Source organism: Salmo salar, chromosome 12, assembly GCF_965601325.2.
Source record: "Salmo salar chromosome 12, fSalSal1, whole genome shotgun sequence".
Taxonomy (NCBI): Eukaryota; Metazoa; Chordata; class Actinopteri; order Salmoniformes; family Salmonidae; genus Salmo; species Salmo salar.
The window spans coordinates 11,080,001-11,102,500 of record NC_138302.1 but is presented as its reverse complement, the minus strand read 5'-3'; the positions used below and the strand labels follow the sequence as shown (position 1 = coordinate 11,102,500).

At 44.9% G+C, this 22,500-nt stretch overlaps 1 protein-coding gene across 1 annotated transcript in view; it reads right to left on the bottom strand.

Moving 5' to 3' along the window:
- LOC106595844 (protein ELFN1) overlaps nt 1-22,500 on the bottom strand; it is a 174,290-nt gene that overhangs the window by 5,553 nt on the left and 146,237 nt on the right. Inside the window, exons 3-11 of the mRNA XM_082958404.1 lie at nt 13,040-14,220; nt 10,353-10,506; nt 5,667-5,965; nt 5,358-5,469; nt 4,746-4,931; nt 2,113-2,269; nt 1,213-1,384; nt 602-1,010; nt 4-208 (exon numbers count right to left, since the gene is read on the bottom strand). Coding sequence (XP_082814530.1) covers nt 4-208; nt 602-1,010; nt 1,213-1,384; nt 2,113-2,269; nt 4,746-4,931; nt 5,358-5,469; nt 5,667-5,965; nt 10,353-10,506; nt 13,040-13,293 — 1,948 coding nt within the window. The 5' untranslated portion in view covers nt 13,294-14,220. The remainder of the gene's footprint in view (nt 1-3; nt 209-601; nt 1,011-1,212; nt 1,385-2,112; nt 2,270-4,745; nt 4,932-5,357; nt 5,470-5,666; nt 5,966-10,352; nt 10,507-13,039; nt 14,221-22,500) is intronic.

The following is a 22,500-nucleotide window of genomic DNA, read 5'->3' as shown; positions in this document are numbered from 1 at the left end:
TACCTTTATACTGCGGTGACAGGAACTCTGACTGTCTCTGTGGCTGGTCTGAGATCAGCTCTAGTTGGGGTTCAGCGGTCGACACAGAGCCTGACTTAACGCCCTGGAACGACGTAGACTCAGACTTGAGGACATCAATACAGTTGTTGATGATCTGGTTCACCTTGTCCACCTCTGAGGCGATGGTGGAGATCTCTGCTACTGAACCCTGAGGAGGAGGAGGAGGACAAAGATGATGAAGAAGAATACTTTATTAATCCTCAGGAGATGGGATTCTGCTGTATCCTCCTCCAATACACACACTAGGTTGGAGTGCAGCCACAGTTCAGCCACAGTACAGCCACAGTGTAGCCACAGTTCAGCCACAGTGCAGCCACAGTGCAGCCACAGTACAGCCACAGTTCAGCCACAGTTCAGCCACAGTTCAGTCACAGTACAGCCACAGTACAGCCACAGTGCAGCCACAGTACAGCCACAGTGTAGCCACAGTTCAGCCATAGTACAGCCACAGTGCAGCCACAGTACAGCCACAGTGCAGCCACAGTGCAGCCACAGTGCAGCCACAGTGTAACCACAGTACAGCGTCAAATGAACAGGTTACCTGAGGGTTGTCTTGTGGAGAGAGACTACATTCCCTCTCTCTATCCCTCTCTCTCTCCCGCTCTCGTTCCCGCTCTCTCTCCCTCCGATCCGGCAGGTCGCCCACAGTTCCTCGCACTTCGATATAGTTCCCTTTCGCTGCCTTTGGAGTATCAATGATCTCCTGTAGATCGTACTGGTCCATCTCACAGGTTCCACCCTGGGGAAGGTAGGGCATCCGCGTGAGACTCTCCCCAGCCGAGAGCATCTGTTTCTGGGATAGCTGAGAGATGGACCCCCCTCCTCCTGTTCCTCCACCACCCTCCAGGTCAGCTCCGTATTTCAGCTCCATCAGGCTCTTCTGTATCTTTCCAATCTTCTTGTTCTTCTCGTCTCGCTGCCTCTTCTTCCTCAGGCAGTGGAACACAAAACTAGAAGAAGAATATTTTATGAAACCATTTTCGAGATGGGAAAATTTGATCATTAATAATTTTCTCGTTCCAATTTTTTTCGCATTTAAATCATTGTGTTTGCCTCTGAACTCTCCATAATACCGTGACTAAACAACAGACTGCATTGGAATTGTAATGAAGTAAGTGCTGATTCTTTTTTCATTGTCTGTGGAAGACTAACCCTAGTATGAGGACCATGCTGAAGAGACTGCCCAGTATAGTCATGATGTAGTGGGTAGCAGAGGAGTCGTTGGAGGTCCTCTCCAGACCTGCCTTCCTTCCGGTGGAGATGGACAGACAGGTGTGGTTATAACGAAGCTGGTGTCGTATGGACACGACGCAGTAGGTGTAGTCTGAGAGAGAGAGAGAGAGAGAGAGAGGGGGGAGAAGGGGAGGGAGAGAGAGGGAGGGGTGAGGGAGAGAGAGGGAGGGAGAAGGGGTGAGAGAGACAGAGAGAGAGAGGGAGGGAGGGAGAAGGGGAGGGAGAGAGAGAGGGAGGGAGGGGGAAGGGAGAGAGAAAGGGAGGGACGGAGAGAGAGAGGGAGGGAGGGGGAAGGGAGAGAGAGGGAGGGAGAAGGTAGGGAGAGAGGGAGGGACGAAGAGAGAGAGGGAGGGAGGGGGAAGGGAGAGAGAGGGAGGGACGGAGAAGGTAGGGAGGGAGGGAGGGATGGAGAGAGAGAGGGAGTGAGGGGAAAGGGAGAGAGAGAGAGAGAGAGAGAGAGAGAGAGGGAGAGACGGAGAAGGTAGGGAGAGAGGGAGGGACGGCAAGAGAGAGAGGGAGGGAGGGAAAAGGGGAGGGAGAGAGAGAGGGAGGGAGGGGGGGAAGGGAGAGAGAGAGAGAGAGAGGGAGGGACGGAGAAAGTAGGGAGGGAGGTAGAAGTGAGCGAGAGGGGGTAGGGGGAGAGAAAGAGAGTAACTTACATGACATTATATTGATATATAACTGCATAGGATACTATATGGTTCCATTTAGTATGCATACATTGTCTCTTTTCTCTCTCTCTCTCTCACACACACACACACACACACACACACACACACACGCGCATGTTTGGTAGGGATGATTGAACATATGTCCTACCGGTGTGGGCTTTCAGGTTGTTCAGTTCAATCTCTTCCTTGTGGTTCTTCAGGTTCTGTATATCAGTGAAGAAGCTGTTGTTGTAGAGGACCAGGATGTACATCTTACTGAAGGGATGAGGGATCTGGACCATGATCACTGCTGAGGTGTGGGAGATCTAGAGAGAGAGAGAGTAGGGTGAGGGATCTGGACCATGATCACTGCTGAGGTGTGGGAGATCTAGAGAGAGAGAGAGTAGGGTGAGGGATCTGGACCATGATCACTGCTGAGGTGTGGGAGATCTAGAGAGAGAGAGAGTAGGGTGAGGGATCTGGACCATGATCACTGCCGGGGTGTGGGAGATCTAGAGAGAGAGAGAGTAGGGTGAGGGATCTGGACCATGATCACTGCTGGGGTGTGGGAGATCTAGAGAGAGAGAGAGTAGGGTGAGGGATCTGGACCATGATCACTGCTGAGGTGTGGGAGATCTAGAGAGAGAGAGAGTAGGGTGAGGGATCTGGACCATGATCACTGCCGGGGTGTGGGAGATCTAGAGAGAGAGAGAGTAGGGTGAGGGATCTGGACCATGATCACTGCTGAGGTGTGGGAGATCTAGAGAGAGAGAGAGTAGGGTGAGGGATCTGGACCATGATCACTGCTGAGGTGTGGGAGATCTAGAGAGAGAGAGAGTAGGGTGAGGGATCTGGACCATGATCACTGCTGGGGTGTGGGAGCTCTAGAGAGAGAGAGAGTAGGGTGAGGGATCTGGACCATGATCACTGCTGGGGTGTGGGAGATCTAGAGAGAGAGAGAGTAGGGTGAGGGATCTGGACCATGATCACTGCTGAGGTGTGGGAGATCTAGAGAGAGAGAGAGTAGGGTGAGGGATCTGGACCATGATCACTGCTGAGGTGTGGGAGATCTAGAGAGAGAGAGAGTAGGGTGAGGGATCTGGACCATGATCACTGCTGAGGTGTGGGAGATCTAGAGAGAGAGAGAGTAGGGTGAGGGATCTGGACCATGATCACTGCTGAGGTGTGGGAGATCTAGAGAGAGAGAGTAGGGAGAGAGGGTAGGGAGAGAGAGAGTAGGGAGAGATGAGAGAGATGAGAGAGAGTAGGGAGAGAGAGAGAGGAGAGAGAGGGAGTAGAGAGAGATGAGAGAGAGATGAGAGAGGGAGTAGGGAGAGAGAGAGTAGGGTGAGGGATCTGGACCATGATCACTGCTGAGGTGTGGGAGATCTAGAGAGAGAGAGTAGGGAGAGAGGGTAGGGAGAGAGAGAGAGAGGGAGTAGAGAGAGATGAGAGAGAGATGAGAGAGGGAGTAGGGAGAGAGAGAGTAGGGAGAGATGAGAGAGATGAGAGAGAGAGTAGGGAGAGAGAGAGGAGAGAGAGGGAGTAGGGAGAGAGAGAGTAGGGAGAGATGAGAGAGATGAGAGAGAGAGTAGGGAGAGAGAGAGGAGAGAGAGGGAGTAGGGAGAGAGAGAGTAGGGAGAGATGAGAGAGATGAGAGAGAGTAGGGAGAGAGAGAGAGGAGAGAGAGGGAGTAGAGAGAGATGAGAGAGAGATGAGAGAGGGAGTAGGGAGAGAGAGAGTAGGGAGAGATGAGAGAGATGAGAGAGAGAGTAGGGAGAGAGAGAGGAGAGAGAGGGAGTAGGGAGAGAGAGAGTAGGGAGAGATGAGAGAGATGAGAGAGAGAGTAGGGAGAGAGAGAGGAGAGAGAGGGAGTAGGGAGAGAGAGAGTAGGGAGAGAGAGAGAGGAGAGAGAGGGAGTAGGGAGAGAGAGAACAAGAGAGAGAGAGAGAGAGAGTAGGGAGAGAGAGAGTAGGGAGAGATGAGAGAGAGTAGGGAGAGATGAGAGAGAGAGAGTAGGGAGAGATGAGAGAGTGAGTAGAGAGAGAGAGAAGAAGAGAGAGAGAGAGAGAGAACTAAAATGTTGCGTAGTTCTGGGGGTAGACCTGTTAGAAGGAGTGAAAGCAGGGCAGTAGCTCAACCTCAAATGTCTCCTCCTCATCTGAAATTAGAAAGATGTGAACACCTGCAAATCGTGATCTGTCCAAATGATCAAAGTTCCTCATTAGTCATATCGTCCCATAGCATTATGTACGTCTGTCCATCAGAGAAGAAACATCAACACAAATACCTACGACAACCCTTGTAACCCATAGAAACAGCTTCACGTGACATCATGCACGTGCGCACGTACACAGGCATGCACACACACACGCACACCACACCACACCACACCCACACACACACACACACACACACACACACACACACACACACACACACACACACACACACACACACACACACACACACACACACACACACACACACACACACACACACACACACACACACACACAACCCTAAGAGCCCGTAGGAACAGCTTCACGTGACATCCACATCAACTTAAAGCTTAGTATCCTCTACTGTCTGACTGGCCCAGACTGGACTCTAACCAACACACGTGATCCATCTCTTGGACAACGTTCCAACGGGTCGAGACCCAAAAGGTACCGATTGAATGGCTCCATCCGGAACATTTCAAAGTAGCTGTGGATTGGCTTAAGACATATTCTGAACTCTGTAACACGCACACAAACACAACCCTTAGAGCCCGTCGGGACAGCTCCACCTGGGGCTCACCTGTTTCACCTTCATACTAGGCTTGTTGTTCACATCAAGGTAGCTGGGGCTGATGCTGATTGGGTCCTCTGGGGACATTCCAGAAGGGCAGTCGTCCAATCCGCAGGGAGAGTACGGTGGGAGGGTCGTAAAATCAGACTGAACAATGATGCTCGGCAAAGAGTTGCTACCGTCGTCGGTACACACCTATAATAACAATAACAATCATCATCATCATCCTAAATATAACCATAACAATAATCATACAAATATTTTATAAAAGTAATCATCAAATCAGAACAATAACAATAATAATAACAATAATTCATTTGTATAGCTCATTGAACATAAAATATAACATGATGTTATGTATTCTAACTGCTATGAACGATATACTGTTACTATGACAACCTACTATGATGGCCTACACTGTCTCAACACTCTATCATGCATCATACCAGATGTATTTCTGTATTTTGAAAATGTACATATTTTGAAAACCTGATTAGTGACAAGCAAATCATTTTGGGACTATGTCAGCAATGGACTAATGAAACAAATCCCAAAAGATCGTTTATTTTAGGGTGGATTTTGAAAAATGATAATAATAATGATATGTATTAGTCTACACACCATATTGAGCATGTGCAGAGCGTTGCGGTTCGCAGGCATCCTGGGGTTCTGACTGAGGAGGCTGTAGCCTGAAAACCCGGCCGGAGTATCACACACCATCCTCTCGTTGGTCCTGGTCGGGAACACACGGCGATTACCAGTGTTTGGGTCAAATCCAGTTCAAGGCAGTCAATGTAGGAAGTCATTTTAATTTACATTGAAAAACAATGGGAAACACTTTTGAAAGAAATAGCTTATACTTTTCAGTGTATTGACAAGTCATTGAAAATAGATTGAATATCCAATTTTGCTTCAACTTGTGTTTTTTACCTGTTGGGGAAGACTGCCAACCAGCGTAGAAACCCCAACAGCTCACAGGAGCAGTTGAATGGGTTGGTGTAGAGTTCACACGTGGTTAAACTACTGAGCCCCGTAAACAAGCCTCCGTCCAGCACCTGAATCCTGTTCATGGAGAGGTCAATGTTCTCTATGTTAGGACACTCCTCAAAGGTGTTGGGGGTGACTGCCTCGATCAGGTTGGCCTGTAGGTAGAGGTACTGCAGCTTCCCCAGCCCTCTGAGGATTCCCTCTGTTAGGTTCCTCAGACGGTTAAACCCCAACTGCAGCACCTGGTAAGAAAGATAAGGTAAGGTAAGAGAGGGTAAGGTAGGAAAAGGTAAGTTAAGAAAGGGTAAGGTAAGAAAAGGTAAGGTGAAGTAGGGTAAGAAAGGGTAAAGTAAGAAAGGGTATGGTAGGGTAAGGTAAGAAAGGGTATGTTAAGAATGAGTAAGTTAAAAAAGGGTAAGATAAATAAGAAAGGGTAAGGTAAGAAATGGTTAGGTAGAGTATGGTATGAAAGGGTAAGTTGAGGTAAGACAGGGTAAGTTAAGAAAGGGTAAGGTAAGAAATGGTAATGTAAGGTAGGAAAGTAAGGTAAAGTAAGAAAGGGTAAGGTGGGTGAGGTAAGGTAAGAAAGGGTAATGTAAGGTAGGAAAGTAAGGTAAAGTAAGAAAGGGTAAGGTAAGAAAGGGTAAGGTGGGGTGAGACATGGAAGGTAAGTTTAAGTAAGAAAGGGTAAGGTAAGGTAGTTAAGAAAGTGGAAGGTAGGAAAGATTAAGGTATGGTAGGAAAGGGTAAGCTAAGAAAGGGTAAGGTAAGGTAAGAAAGGATAAGGTAAGGTAGGAAGGTAAGGAAAAGTAAGAAAGGGTAAGGTAAGGTAAGAAAGGTAAGGTAAGGTAAGGTAAGGTAGGTAAGAAAGGGGAAGGTAGGAAAGGAGAAGGTAAGAAAGGGGAAGGTAGGAAAGATTAAGGTAAGGTAGGAAAGGGTAAGCTAAGAAAGGGTAAGGTAAGGTAAGAAATGAAGGTAGGAAATATTAAGGTAAGATAGGAGGTAACATGAGGTGTCCTTACGTGAGGTAACGTGAGGTAACATGTGGTAAGGTAAGGTAACGTGAGGTAACGTAAGGTAATGTAAGGTAGGGTAACGTGAGGTAACGTGAGGTAAGGCGAGGTAAGGTAATATGAAGTAAGGAAACGTTAAGTAAGCTAAGAAAGGGTAAGGTAAGGTAGGAAAGGGGAAGGCAGGAAATATTAAGGTAAGGTAGGAAAGGGTAAGCTAAGAAAGGGTAAGGTAAGACAGGATTAGGAAAGCGTAAGGTAAGAAAGGGTAAGGTAAGAATAAGTAAAGTAAGAAAGGGTAAGGTAAGAAAGGGGATGTCAAGGTAGGGTAAGAAAGGTAAGTAAGGGTAAGGTAGAAAGGGTAAGGTAGGGTAGGAAAGGGTAAGGTAAGGTCCGAAAGGGTAAGGTAAGAATGAGTCAGGTAAGAAAGGGTATGGTAAAGTAAGAAAGGTTAAGGTAAGAAAATGTAAGGTATGGTAAGAAACGGTAAGGTAAGAAGGGCAAGGTAAGGTGAGGTAGGGTAAGGTAAGAACCAGTAAGGTAAGAAAGGGTATGGTAAGGTAAGAAAGGGTAAGGTAAGAACCAGTAAGGTAAGAAAGGGTATGGTAAGGTAAGAAAGGGTAAGGTAGGGTAAAAAAGGGTAAGGTAAAGGGGTAAGGTAAAGTAGGTATGAAAGGGTAAGGTAAAGTATGTAAAGGGTACGGTAATGCAAGAAAGGGTAAGGTAAGGTGGGTAAGAAAGAGTAAAGGTAAGGTAAGTGGGGTAAGGTAAGAAAGGGTAAGGTAAGAAAGGGTAAGGTAGGGTAGGAAAGGTAAGGTGGAGCAAGAAAGAGTAAGGTGAGGTAAGACATGGAAAGGTAAGGTAAAAAAGGGTAATGTAAGGTAGGAAAGGGTAAGGTAAGGTTAGAAAAGGTAAGGTTTGGTAAGGTAATAAAGGGTAAGGTAAGGTAGGAAAGGGTAAGGTAAGGTAAGAAAGGGTAAGGGTTGGTAAGGCAATAAAGGGTAAGGTAAGGTGTAAAATGTAAGGTAAAGTAAGAAGGGTAAGATAAGGAAAGAAAGGCTAAGATAAGGTAAGAAAGGGTAAGGTAGGGTAAGGTAAGAAAGGGTAAGGTAAGAAATGGTAAGATAAGCTAACATAAGGTAGGGTAACTTAAGGTAACGTGAGGTAAGGTAACATAACGCACGGTAAGATAAGGTAACGTGAGAAGGTAACGTGAGATAAGGTAACGTACGGTAATGTAAGGTAACTTAAGGTTTCGTAAGGTAAGGTAACATAAGGTTACGTAAGGTAAGGTAACATAAGGTAATGTGGGGTAACTTGCAGTAAGGTAACGTACGGTAACGTAAGGTAAAGTAAGGTAAGGTGAGGTAAGGTAACGTGAGGTGAGGTAAGGTAACATGAGGTAAGGTAACGTAAGGTAAGGTAACGTGAGGTAAGGTAACGGTAACATGAGGTAAGGTAATGTGAGGTAAGGTAACGTGAGGTGAGGTACCGTGAGGTAACGTGAGGTAAGGTGAGGTAATGTAAGGTAATCTTGAGGTAATGTGAGGTAACGTGAGGTGAGGTGAGGTAAGGTAGCGTGAGGTAAGGTAACATAAGGTAAGGTAACATAAGGTAACGTGAGGTAAGGTAACGTGAGGTAAGGTGATGTAAGGTAACGTGAGGTAAGGTAACGTGAGGTAACGTGAGGTAAGGTAGCGTGAGGTAAGGTGATGTAAGGTAATGTGAGGTAACGTGAGGTAAGGTGAGGTAAGGTAGCGTGAGGTAAGGTAACATGAGGTAAGGTGATGTAAGGTAAGGTAACGTGAGGTAAGGTAACATAAGGTAAGGTAACGTGAGGTAAGGTAACATGAGGTAAGGTAACATAAGGTAACGTGAGGTAAGATAACGTGAGGTAACATGAGGTAACGTGAGGTGACGTGAGGTGAGGTGAGGTAAGGTAGCGTGAGGTAAGGTAACATGAGGTAAGGTAACGTAAGGTAACGTGAAGTAAGGTAACGTGAGGTAAGGTGATGTAAGGTAACGTGAGGTAAGGTAACGTGAGATAACGTGAGGTAAGGTAGCGTGAGGTAAGGTGATGTAAGGTAATGTGAGGTAAAGTGAGGTAATGTGATGTAAGGTATGGTAACGTGAGGTAACGTGAGGTAAGGTGAGGTAAGGTAGTGTGAGGTAAGGTAACATGAGGTAAGGTGATGTAAGGTAAGGTAACGTGAGGTAAGGTAACATAAGGTAAGGTAACGTGAGGTAAGGTAACATGAGGTAAGGTAACGTAAGGTAACGTGAGGTAAGATAAGGTGAGGTAACGTGAGGTAAGGTAGCGTGAGGTAAGGTGATATAAGGTAACATGAGGTAACGTGAGGTAAGGTGATGTAAGGTAAGGTAACGTGAGGTAACGTGAGGTAAGGTAACGTGAGGTAAGGTAACATAAGGTAAGGTAACGTGAGGTAACATGAGGTAAGGTAACGTAAGGTAACGTGAGGTAAGATAAGGTGAGGTAACATGAGGTAAGGTAGCGTGAGGTAAGGTGATATAAGGTAACATGAGGTAACGTGAGGTAAGGTGATGTAAGGTAAGGTAACATGAGGTAACGTGAGGTAAGGTAATGTGAGGTAACATAAGGTAATGTAAGGTAACGTGAGGTAACGTAAGGTAAGGTAACGTGAGGTAAGGTAGCGTGAGGTAAGGTAACATGAGGTAAGGTAACGTAAGGTAACGTGAGGTAAGGTAACGTGAGGTAAGGTAACATGAGGTAAGGTAACGTGAGGTAACGTGAGGTAAGTTAACATGAAGTAACGTACGGTAACGTGAGGTACGGTAAGGTAACGTGAGGTAAGGTAGCGTGAGGTAAGGTAACGTGAGGTAAGGTGATGTAAGGTAAGGTGAGGTAAGGTGAGGTAAGGTAGCGTGAGGTAAGGTAACATGAGGTAAGGTGATGTAAGGTAACGTGAGGTAAGGTAACGTGAGGTAACGTGAGGTAAGTTAACGTGAGGTAATGTATGGTAACATGAGATAACGTGAAGTACGGTAAGGTAATGTGAGGTAAGGTAACGTGAGGTAAGGTAACTTGAGGTAAGGAAACGTAAGGTAAGGTTAGGTATAGTAACATGAGGTAAGGTAACGTGAGGTAAGGTAACGTGCCGTAACGTGCGGTAACGTGAGGTAACGTAAGGTAACGTGAGGTAAGGTAAGGTAACGTGAGGTAACGTAAGGTAAGGTAACATGAGGTAAGGTAATGTGAAGTGAGGTGACGTAAGGTAACGTGAGGTAAGGTGATGTAAGGTGGTAACGTGAGGTAACATGAGGTAAGGTAACGTGATGTAAGGTAACGTGATGTAAGGTAACGTGAGGTAAGGTAACATGAGGTAAGGTAACGTAAGTTAACGTGAGGTAAGGTAACATGAGGTAAGGTAACGTAAGGTAACGTGAGGTAAGGTAACGTGAGGTAAAGTAACGTGAGGTAAGGTAACGTGAGGTAAGGTAACGTGAGGTAAGGTAACGTGAGGTAAGGTAAGGTAACATATGGTAAGGTAATGTGATTGAAGGTAAGGTACCAAATGGCACACTTCTCCCTACATAGTTCACCAGAGCCCCAGGAATCACTGTGATGTTCAGGACCAACCTGTAGGTTGAACTGGGCCGAGAAAGCTCCATCCTCCACGTACGAGATCTCATTCTTGGTGAGGTTTAGGTACGTCAGGTTCCCAAAGCGGCTGAGCGATGAGAAATGGATACTCTTGATCTTATTCTCGTTGAGCCTCAGGTCCACGATAGTGCTGTTCAAAGCAGACTTTATTTAAAGTGCATTTAAACGTGCAATAACACACTTTACAACAAAAAAATGACGAAGGTCAACAAGTTGATACAGGTCTTTCTTTTCTTCAAAGGCAATTTACAGTAAAACATTCACATGACAACAAGTAAAACCTAACTAGAAGTAAACATAGACGAACAAAGGAAAATAAAACACACACAATGCCGTCTGCCTGGGGTTGCAAAATTCCCGTAACTTTCCCAAATTTCCCAGGTTATCCAAAAATCCCGGTTGGAATATTTCTGGAATCAGTTGGGAATAAGCAGGAAATCTGGGAATCCAATTTATGCAATTTAATCACATGCATTCAATCAAATTAACATAAGAAAATGAATTCAAGAACAGTAAATGGGATAATAGAACATATTAACAACACAAATTATGTTTAATGAACCAAATAAAATCACTGATTTAAAAACTTCGGGACTCTGGAATTTTGCAACCCTATCTCTGTGTAACGCCCTGGCCATAGAGAGGGGTTTTTTGTTCTTTATTTTGGTTAGGCCAGGGTGTTACATTGGGTGGGCGTTCTATGTTCCGTTTCTATGTGTTTGTAGTTCTTTGTTTTGGGCCGTGTGTGGCTCCCAAATCAGGCACAGCTGAAGTTCGTTGCTGTTGATTGGGAGTCACACATAAGTGCATGTTTTTCCATTGGGGTTTTGTGGGTAATTGTTTCTGTTTCTGTTACTGTGTTTAACGTGACAGGACTGTTCTGGTTGTCTGTTTATTGTTTTGTATGGTATAGTGTCCATTTTCTCAATTAAATATGACGAACACTAACTCCGCGGCGTTTTGGTCCACTCTCTCTAAAGGCAACCGTTACACTCTGCCACGCTTACCTGCTGATGTGGGCAGAGATAGCTTCATACGGGGGCTGGTTCTTACCTGCTGATGTCGGCAGAGATAGCTTCATACGGGGGCTGGTTCTTACCTGTTGATGTGGGCAGGGATAGCTTCATACGGGGGCTGGTTCTTACCTGTTGATGTGGGCAGGGATAGCTTCATACGGGGGCTGGTTCTTACCTGCTTATGTGGGCAGGGATAGCTTCATATGGGGGCTGGTTCTTACCTGCTGATGTGGGCAGGAATAGCTTCATACGGGGGCGGATTCATACCTTTTGATGTGGGCAGGGATAGCTTCATACGGGGGCTGGTTCTTACCTGTTGATGTGGGCAGAGATAGCTTCATACGGGGGCGGATTCATACCTTTTGATGTGGGCAGGGATAGCTTCATACGGGGGCTGGTTCTTACCTGTTGATGTGGGCAGAGATAGCTTCATACGGGGGCGGATTCATACCTGTTGATGTGGGCAGGGATAGCTTCATACGGGGGCTGGTTCTTACCTGCTGATGTCGGCAGAGATAGCTTCATACGGGGGCTGGTTCTTACCTGTTGATGTGGGCAGGGATAGCTTCATACGGGGGCTGGTTCTTACCTGCTTATGTGGGCAGGGATAGCTTCATATGGGGGCTGGTTCTTACCTGCTGATGTGGGCAGGAATAGCTTCATACGGGGGCGGATTCATACCTTTTGATGTGGGCAGGGATAGCTTCATACGGGGGCTGGTTCTTACCTGTTGATGTGGGCAGAGATAGCTTCATACGGGGGCGGATTCATACCTTTTGATGTGGGCAGGGATAGCTTCATACGGGGGCTGGTTCTTACCTGTTGATGTGGGCAGAGATAGCTTCATACGGGGGCGGATTCATACCTGTTGATGTGGGCAGGGATAGCTTCATACGGGGGCTGGTTCATACCTGTTGATGTGGGCAGAGATAGCTTCATACGGGGGCTGGTTCTTACCTGTTGATGTGGGCAGGGATAGCTTCATACGGGGGCTGGTTCTTACCTGTTGATGTGGGCAGGGATAGCTTCATACGGGGGCTGGTTCTTACCTGTTGATGTGGGCAGGGATAGCTTCATACGGGGGCTGGTTCTTACCTGCTGATGTGGGCAGAGATAGCTTCATACGGGGGCTGGTTCTTACCTGTTGATGTGGGCAGGGATAGCTTCATACGGGGGCTGGTTCTTACCTGCTTATGTGGGCAGGGATAGCTTCATATGGGGGCTGGTTCTTACCTGCTGATGTGGGCAGGAATAGCTTCATACGGGGGCGGATTCATACCTTTTGATGTGGGCAGGGATAGCTTCATACGGGGGCTGGTTCTTACCTGTTGATGTGGGCAGAGATAGCTTCATACGGGGGCGGATTCATACCTTTTGATGTGGGCAGGGATAGCTTCATACGGGGACTGGTTCTTACCTGTTGATGTGGGCAGAGATAGCTTCATACGGGGGCGGATTCATACCTGTTGATGTGGGCAGGGATAGCTTCATACGGGGGCTGGTTCATACCTGTTGATGTGGGCAGGGATAGCTTCATACGGGGGCCGGTTCTTACCTGCTGATGTGGGCAGGGATAGCTTCATACGGGGGCTGGTTCTTACCTGTTGATGTGGGCAGGAATAGCTTCATACAGGGGCTGGTTCTTACCTGTTGATGTGGGCAGGGATAGCTTCATACGGGGGCTGGTTCTGGCTGCAGATAGCCAACCACACGAAGCCCTTCTCCCCCTCAATCAGCCAACAGTCGCCCGTCACCGTGGGAAACTGGATGATTGACAGTAGGGCAAAGCCATAGAGGAAGGCAAACCAACTGGTTGCCGACAATGCCACCGAAGTCCCGCCCACTCTGTTGTTAAACCCCGCCTCTCGGGGTTGTGTTGGCGTTCTGATGATGACGTCCATGTTGTTGATTATAGTTGTTTTTGTTTATTGATTTGTTTATTTATCCAGGTTAGCGTCACTGCGGGGAAGAGAAGTGTAGAGAATGATGATTGTTACTATAGTCCAATTTCCATCTGGCATTTATTAATTAAGCATTCTTCTTCTCCTCCTTCTAGTTGAACCTATCCAACGAGCACCTTGTGCACTGTGATCTCCAGAGCTATACAGCCTTTACCCATGTTAGCGCTCCACTGTATTGTTAGTCCACTCGTCAGTAAAAGGCAGGGTTAGGTTGGAAGGAGAGAGTATTGTTGGCCCTTCCTAGTCTTTGTCTCAGGTTAGTCCCACAAAAAAAGGAAGGTTTTAAAAGGAAAAGTGTGCACTCGTTTTTCTCTCAGGTTAGTCCGTAGGAAGGACCCAACATCTTTTTGACTTGCGGACCCATTACATATTTTGCTTATCCAGATTCACTGGAGTTTTTTTTCGCACCAATCAAAAGTTTTGGGGCAGATGGTCCTCCTTTGATTGGTTTGGAGGAAGGGTGGTCCTCCTGTGATTGGTGCAGAGGAAGAATGGTCCTCCTTTGATTGGTCTGGAGGAAGGGAGAAGAGTTAGAGGGAAATACCTTGACGTATCTCATTGGACAGAGTCTCTGCACCTTTTATTTATGCACTTTGCACATTGACATATCAATCTGAGCCTCCATTGAGATTTTTTTTTATGTTTTCCACAGTGTGTGAGAGTCAGGGATGACAAGGACTGCCTCTGGAACTACATTTGTCTGTGGTCCTGGGGACTGTCGTCAGGGAGACGGCTGGGTGTGGCTCTGTCCTTTTCCTCCCATCTGATTGGCTATTTCACCATTTGATGGTTGGTCTTCTGCATCCCTGATTGGATCCCTGTCTACTCTCCTGCCTCCTCATTGGTGGTTCATAGGTTGGTCAGAAACTGGAGAGAAAGGAGAGAGAGTAGGTCAGACAAACTTCAAAATCGGGGAAAAAACAAACAAATGACATCTTAAAAGGGAATACATGTTTCCCCCTAACTTAAATTTGCTTGAAAATCAGAAACAAGGTTTCAATATTGCTGTCCATCAATGACACACAAACAAATGTAGTGATCTTGAGAAATCTTGACAAAAACGATGGGTAAATGTTGCCCTAAGAGTTGTGCAAAGTTGATAGAATTTTATTTTAAATGAGTCCCAGCAGTAATGGCTGCCAAAGGTGCTTCCACCAAGTATTAACTCTGGGGCTGTGAAAACATACGCAATCAAGACTTCATGTATTCATTTTGTATTGATTTGGAAAATGTTCTAAAATGTGTCTTTTCACTTTTGATAAATGTTGAGTAGGTTGTGTTGAGTGATCGGGAAAAAAGTGGAATTCCCTTTTGAGATGTAATTTAAAGGAAGTTAAATGTGAAGACCGTGCCGGAGGTGTGTAGACTTTAACTAGGGACTGTATCTTCATACAAAACATCAAAGAACAACAAATTGCTGTACCATTACAGAGCATTAACCCACATCTCAAACAAGAAAACACTTGAGTTTTCAACCAAAACCCATCGTAAGCTTCATCTCTGGAGACTAATCATCATCTCTGGTGCTGTTACTAGGGACTAATCTTCATCTCGGGTGCTATTACTAGGGACTAATCTTCATCTCTGGTGCTGTTACTAGGGACTAATCTTCATCTCGGGTGCTATTACTAGGGACTAATCTTCATCTCTGGTCCTGTTACTAGGGACTAATCTTCATCTCTGGTGCTGTTACTAGGGACTAATCTTCATCTCTGGTGCTGTTACTAGGGACTAATCATCATCTCTGGTGCTGTTACTAGGGACTAATCATCATCTCTGGTGCTGTTACTAGGGACTAATCTTCATCTCTGGTGCTGTTACTAGGGACTAATCATCATCTCTGGTGCTGTTACTAGGGACTAATCATCACCTCTGGTGCTGTTACTAGGGACTAATCTTCATCTCTGGTGCTGTTACTAGGGACTAATCTTCATCTCGGGTGCTGTTACTAGGGACTAATCTTCATATCTGGTCCTGTTACTAGGGACTAATCTTCATCTCTGGTGCTGTTACTAGGGACTCATTTTAATCTCTGATGCTGTTACTAGGGACTAATCTTCATCTCTAGTGCTGTTACTAGGGACTAATCTTCATCTCTAGTGCTGTTACTAGGGACTAATCTTCATCTCTAGTGCTGTTACTAGGGACTAATCTTCATCTCTAGTGCTGTTACTAGGGACTAGTCTTCATATCTGGTCCTGTTACTAGGGACTAATCTTCATATCTGGTGCTGTTACTAGGGACTAATCTTCATATCTGGTGCTGTTACTAGGGACTAATCTTCATCTCTAGTGATGTTACTAGGGACTAATCTTCATCTCTAGTGCTGTTACTAGGGACTAATCTTCATCTCTAGTGCTGTTACTAGGGACTAATCTTAATCTCTAGTGCTGTTACTAGGGACTAGTCTTCATATCTGGTCCTGTTACTAGGGACTAATCTTCATATCTGGTGCTGTTACTAGGGACTAATCTTCATCTCTAGTGCTGTTACTAGGGACTTATCTTCATCTCTGGTGCTGTTACTAGGGACTAATCTTCATCTCTGGTGCTGTTACTAGGGACTAATCGTCATCTCTAGTGCTGTTACTAGGGACTAGTCTTCATATCTGGTCCTGTTACTAGGGACTAATCTTCATCTCTAGTGCTGTTACTAGGGACTAATCTTCATCTCTAGTGCTGTTACTAGGGACTAGTCTTCATATCTGGTCCTGTTACTAGGGACTCATCTTCATATCTGGTGCTGTTACTAGGGACTAATCTTCATCTCTAGTGCTGTTACTAGGGACTAATCTTCATCTCTGGTGCTGTTACTAGGGACTAATCTTCGTCTCTTGTGCTGTTACTAGGGACTAATCTTCATATCTGGTTCTGTTACTAGGGACTAATCTTCATCTCTAGTGCTGTTACTAGGGACTAATCTTTGTCTCTGGTGCTGTTACTAGGGGCTAATCATCATCTCAGGTGCTGCTTCTAGGGACCAATCTTCATCTCTAGTGCTGTTACTAGGGACTAATCTTCACATCTGGTGCTGTTACTAGGGACTAGTCTTCATATCTGGTCCTGTTACTAGGGACTAATCTTCATATCTGGTGCTGTTACTAGGGACTAATCTTCATCTCTAGTGCTGTTACTAGGGACTTATCTTCATCTCTGGTGCTGTTACTAGGGACTAATCTTCATCTCTGGTGCTGTTACTAGGGACTAATCATCATCTCTAGTGCTGTTACTAGGGACTAGTCTTCATATCTGGTCCTGTTACTAGGGACTAATCTTCATATCTGGTGCTGTTACTAGGGACTTATCTTCATTTCTGGTGCTGTTACTAGGGACTAATCTTCATCTCTAGTGCTGTTACTAGGGACTTATCTTCATCTCTGGTGCTGTTACTAGGGACTAATCTTCGTCTCTTGTGCTGTTACTAGGGACTAATCTTCATATCTGGTCCTGTTACTAGGGACTAATCTTCATCTCTAGTGCTGTTACTAGGGACTAATCATCATCTCAGGTGCTGCTTCTAAGGACCAATCTTCATCTCTAGTGCTGTTACTAGGGACTAATCTTCATCTCTGATGCTGTTACTAGGGACTAATCTTCATCTCTAGTGCTGTTACTAGGGACTAATCTTCATCTCTAGTGCTGTTACTAGGGACTGTTCTTCATCTCTAGTGCTGTTACTAGGGACTAATCTTCATCTCTAGTGCTGTTACTAGGGACTAATCTTCACATCTGGTGCTGTTACTAGGGACTAATCTTCATATCTGGTGCTGTTACTAAGGACTAGTCTTCATTTCTAGTGCTGTTACTAGGGACTAATCTTCATCTCTAGTGCTGTTACTAGGGACTAATCTTCATCACTAGTGCTGTTACTAAGGACTAGTCTTCATTTCTAGTGCTGTTACTAGGGACTAATCATCATCTCTGGTGCTGTTACTAGGGACTAGTCTTCATATCTGGTCCTGTTACTAGGGACTAATATTCATCTCTAGTGCTGTTACTAGGGACTAATCTTTGTCTCTGGTGCTGTTACTAGGGACTAATCATCATCTCAGGTGCTGCTTCTAGGGACCAATCTTCATCTCTAGTGCTGTTACTAGGGACTTATCTTCATCTCTGGTGCTGTTACTAGGGACAAATCCTCATCTCTGGTGCTGTTACTAGGGACTAATCATCATCTCTAGTGCTGTTACTAGGGACTAATCTTCACATCTGGTGCTGTTACTAGGGACTAATCTTCATATCTGGTGGTGTTACTAAGGACTAGTCTTCACTTCTAGTGCTGTTACTAGGGACTAATCTTCATCTCTAGTGCTGTTACTAGGGACTAATCTTCATCTCTAGTGCTGTTACTAAGGACTAGTCTTCATTTCTAGTGCTGTTACTAGGGACTAATCATCATCTCTGGTGCTGTTACTAGGGACTAATCTTATTCTCTGGTGCTGTTAATAGGGACTAATCTTCATATCTGGTCCTGTTACTAGGGACTAATCTTCATCTCTAGTGCTGTTACTAGGGACTAATCTTTGTCTCTGGTGCTGTTACTAGGGACTAATCATCATCTCAGGTGCTGCTTCTAGGGACCAATCTTCATCTCTAGTGCTGTTACTAGGGACTTATCTTCATCTCTGGTGCTGTTACTAGGGACTAATCCTCATCTCTGGTGCTGTTACTAGGGACTAATCATCATCTCTAGTGCTGTTACTAGGGACTAGTCTTCATATCTGGTCCTGTTACTAGGGACTAATCTTCATATCTGGTGCTGTTACTAGGGACTTATCTTCATCTCTGGTGCTGTTACTAGGGACTAATCTTCATCTCTAGTGCTGTTACTAGGGACTTATCTTCATCTCTGGTGCTGTTACTAGGGACTAATCTTCATCTCTAGTGCTGTTACTAGGGACTAATCTTCATCTCTAGTGCTGTTACTAAGGACTAGTCTTCATTTCTAGTGCTGTTACTAGGGACTAATCATCATCTCTGGTGCTGTTACTAGGGACTAGTCTTCATAACTGGTCCTGTTACTAGGGACTAATCTTCATCTCTAGTGCTGTTACTAGGGACTAATCTTTGTCTCTGGTGCTGTTACTAGGGACTAATCATCATCTCAGGTGCTGCTTCTAGGGACCAATCTTCATCTCTAGTGCTGTTACTAGGGACTAATCTTCATCTCTGGTGCTGTTACTAGGGACAAATCCTCATCTCTGGTGCTGTTACTAGGGACTAATCTTCACATCTGGTGCTGTTACTAGGGACTAATCTTCATATCTGGTGCTGTTACTAAGGACTAGTCTTCACTTCTAGTGCTGTTACTAGGGACTAATCTTCATCTCTAGTGCTGTTACTAGGGACTAATCTTCATCTCTAGTGCTGTTACTAAGGACTAGTCTTCATTTCTAGTGCTGTTACTAGGGACTAATCATCATCTCTGGTGCTGTTACTAGGGACTAATCTTATTCTCTGGTGCTGTTAATAGGGACTAATCTTCATATCTGGTCCTGTTACTAGGGACTAATCTTCATCTCTAGTGCTGTTACTAGGGACTAATCTTTGTCTCTGGTGCTGTTACTAGGGACTAATCATCATCTCAGGTGCTGCTTCTAGGGACCAATCTTCATCTCTAGTGCTGTTAGTAGGGACTTATCTTCATCTCTGGTGCTGTTACTAGGGACTAATCCTCATCTCTGGTGCTGTTACTAGGGACTAATCATCATCTCTAGTGCTGTTACTAGGGACTAGTCTTCATATCTGGTCCTGTTACTAGGGACTAATCTTCATATCTGGTGCTGTTACTAGGGACTAATCTTCATCTCTAGTGCTGTTACTAGGGACTAATCTTCATATCTGGTCCTGTTACTAGGGACTAATCTTCATCTCTAGTGCTGTTACTAGGGACTAATCTTCATCTCAGGTGCTGCTTACTAGGGACTAATCTTCATCTCTAGTGCTGTTACTAGGGACTAATCTTCGTCTCTAGTGCTGTTACTAGTGACTAATCTTCATCTCTAGTGCTGTTACTAGGGACTAATCTTCACATCTGGTGCTGTTACTAGGGACTAATCTTCATATCTGGTGCTGTTACTAGGGACTAATCTTCATTTCTAGGTGCTGTTACTAGGGACTAATCTTCATCTCTAGTGCTGTTACTAGGGACTAATCTTCATCTCTGGTGCTGTTACTAGGGACTAATCTTCATGTCTGGTGCTGTTACTAGGGACTAATCTTCATCTCTAGTGCTGTTACTAGGGACTCATCTTCATCTCTGGTGCTGTTACTAGGGACTAATCTTCATTTCTGGTGCTGTTACTAGGGACTAATCTTCATCTCTGGTGCTGTTACTAGGGACTAATCTTCATCTCTAGTGCTGTTACTAGGGACTAATCTTCATCTCTGGTGCTGTTACTAGGGACTAATCTTCATCTCTAGTGCTGTTACTAGGGACTAATCTTCATTTCTGGTGCTGTTACTAGGGACTAATCTTCATCTCTAGTGCTGTTACTAGGGACTAATCTTCATCTCTAGTGCTGTTACTAGGGACTAATCTTCATCTCTAGTGCTGTTACTAGGGACTAATCTTCATTTCTAGTGCTGTTACTAGGGACTGTTCTTCATCTCTAGTGCTGTTACTAGGGACTAATCTTCATCTCTGGTGCTGTTACTAAGGACTAGTCTTCATCTCTAGTGCTGTTACTAGGGACTAATCTTCGTCTCTTGTGCTGTTACTAGGGACTAATCTTCATCTCTAGTGCTGTTACTAGGGACTAATCTTCATCTCTAGTGCTGTTACTAGGGACTAATCTTCATCTCTGGTGCTGTTACTAGGGACTAATCTTCATCTCTAGTGCTGTTACTAGGGACTAATCTTCATATCTGGTGCTGTTACTAGGGACTAATCTTCATATCTGGTGCTGTTACTAAGGACTAGTCTTCACTTCTAGTGCTGTTACTAGGGACTAATCTTCATCTCTAGTGCTGTTACTAGGGACTAATCTTCATCTCTAGTGCTGTTACTAAGGACTAGTCTTCATTTCTAGTGCTGTTACTAGGGACTAATCATCATCTCTGGTGCTGTTACTAGGGACTAATCTTATTCTCTGGTGCTGTTACTAGGGACTAATCTTCATATCTGGTCCTGTTACTAGGGACTAATCTTCATCTCTAGTGCTGTTACTAGGGACTAATCTTTGTCTCTGGTGCTGTTACTAGGGACTAATCATCATCTCAGGTGCTGCTTCTAGGGACCAATCTTCATCTCTAGTGCTGTTACTAGGGACTTATCTTCATCTCTGGTGCTGTTACTAGGGACTAATCCTCATCTCTGGTGCTGTTACTAGGGACTAATCATCATCTCTAGTGCTGTTACTAGGGACTAGTCTTCATATCTGGTCCTGTTACTAGGGACTAATCTTCATATCTGGTGCTGTTACTAGGGACTTATCTTCATCTCTGGTGCTGTTACTAGGGACTAATCTTCATCTCTAGTGCTGTTACTAGGGACTTATCTTCATCTCTGGTGCTGTTACTAGGGACTAATCTTCATCTCTAGTGCTGTTACTAGGGACTAATCTTCATCTCTAGTGCTGTTACTAAGGACTAGTCTTCATTTCTAGTGCTGTTACTAGGGACTAATCATCATCTCTGGTGCTGTTACTAGGGACTAGTCTTCATAACTGGTCCTGTTACTAGGGACTAATCTTCATCTCTATTGTTGTTACTAGGGACTAATCTTTGTCTCTGGTGCTGTTACTAGGGACTAATCATCATCTCAGGTGCTGCTTCTAGGGACCAATCTTCATCTCTAGTGCTGTTACTAGGGACTAATCTTCATCTCTGGTGCTGTTACTAGGGACAAATCCTCATCTCTGGTGCTGTTACTAGGGACTAATCTTCACATCTGGTGCTGTTACTAGGGACTAATCTTCATATCTGGTGCTGTTACTAAGGACTAGTCTTCACTTCTAGTGCTGTTACTAGGGACTAATCTTCATCTCTAGTGCTGTTACTAGGGACTAATCTTCATCTCTAGTGCTGTTACTAAGGACTAGTCTTCATTTCTAGTGCTGTTACTAGGGACTAATCATCATCTCTGGTGCTGTTACTAGGGACTAATCTTATTCTCTGGTGCTGTTAATAGGGACTAATCTTCATATCTGGTCCTGTTACTAGGGACTAATCTTCATCTCTAGTGCTGTTACTAGGGACTAATCTTTGTCTCTGGTGCTGTTACTAGGGACTAATCATCATCTCAGGTGCTGCTTCTAGGGACCAATCTTCATCTCTAGTGCTGTTAGTAGGGACTTATCTTCATCTCTGGTGCTGTTACTAGGGACTAATCCTCATCTCTGGTGCTGTTACTAGGGACTAATCATCATCTCTAGTGCTGTTACTAGGGACTAGTCTTCATATCTGGTCCTGTTACTAGCGACTAATCTTCATATCTGGTGCTGTTACTAGGGACTAATCTTCATCTCTAGTGCTGTTACTAGGGACTAATCTTCATATCTGGTCCTGTTACTAGGGACTAATCTTCATCTCTAGTGCTGTTACTAGGGACTAATCATCATCTCAGGTGCTGCTTCTAGGGACCAATCTTCATCTCTAGTGCTGTTACTAGGGACTGTTCTTCATCTCTAGTGCTGTTACTAGTGACTAATCTTCATCTCTAGTGCTGTTACTAGGGACTAATCTTCACATCTGGTGCTGTTACTAGGGACTAATCTTCATATCTGGTGCTGTTACTAAGGACTAGTCTTCATTTCTAGTGCTGTTACTAGGGACTAATCTTCATCTCTAGTGCTGTTACTAGGGACTAATCTTCATCTCTAGTGCTGTTACTAGGGACTAATCTTTCTCTGGTGCTGTTACTAGGGACTAATCTTCATCTCTAGTGCTGTTACTAGGGACTCATCTTCATCTCTGGTGCTGTTACTAGGGACTAATCTTCATTTCTAGTGCTGTTACTAGGGACTAATCTTCATCTCTAGTGCTGTTACTAGGGACTAATCATCATCTCTGGTGCTGTTACTAGGGACTAATCTTATTCTCTGGTGCTGTTAATAGGGACTAATCTTCATATCTGGTCCTGTTACTATGGACTAATCTTCATCTCTAGTGCTGTTACTAGGGACTAATCTTCATCTCTAGTGCTGTT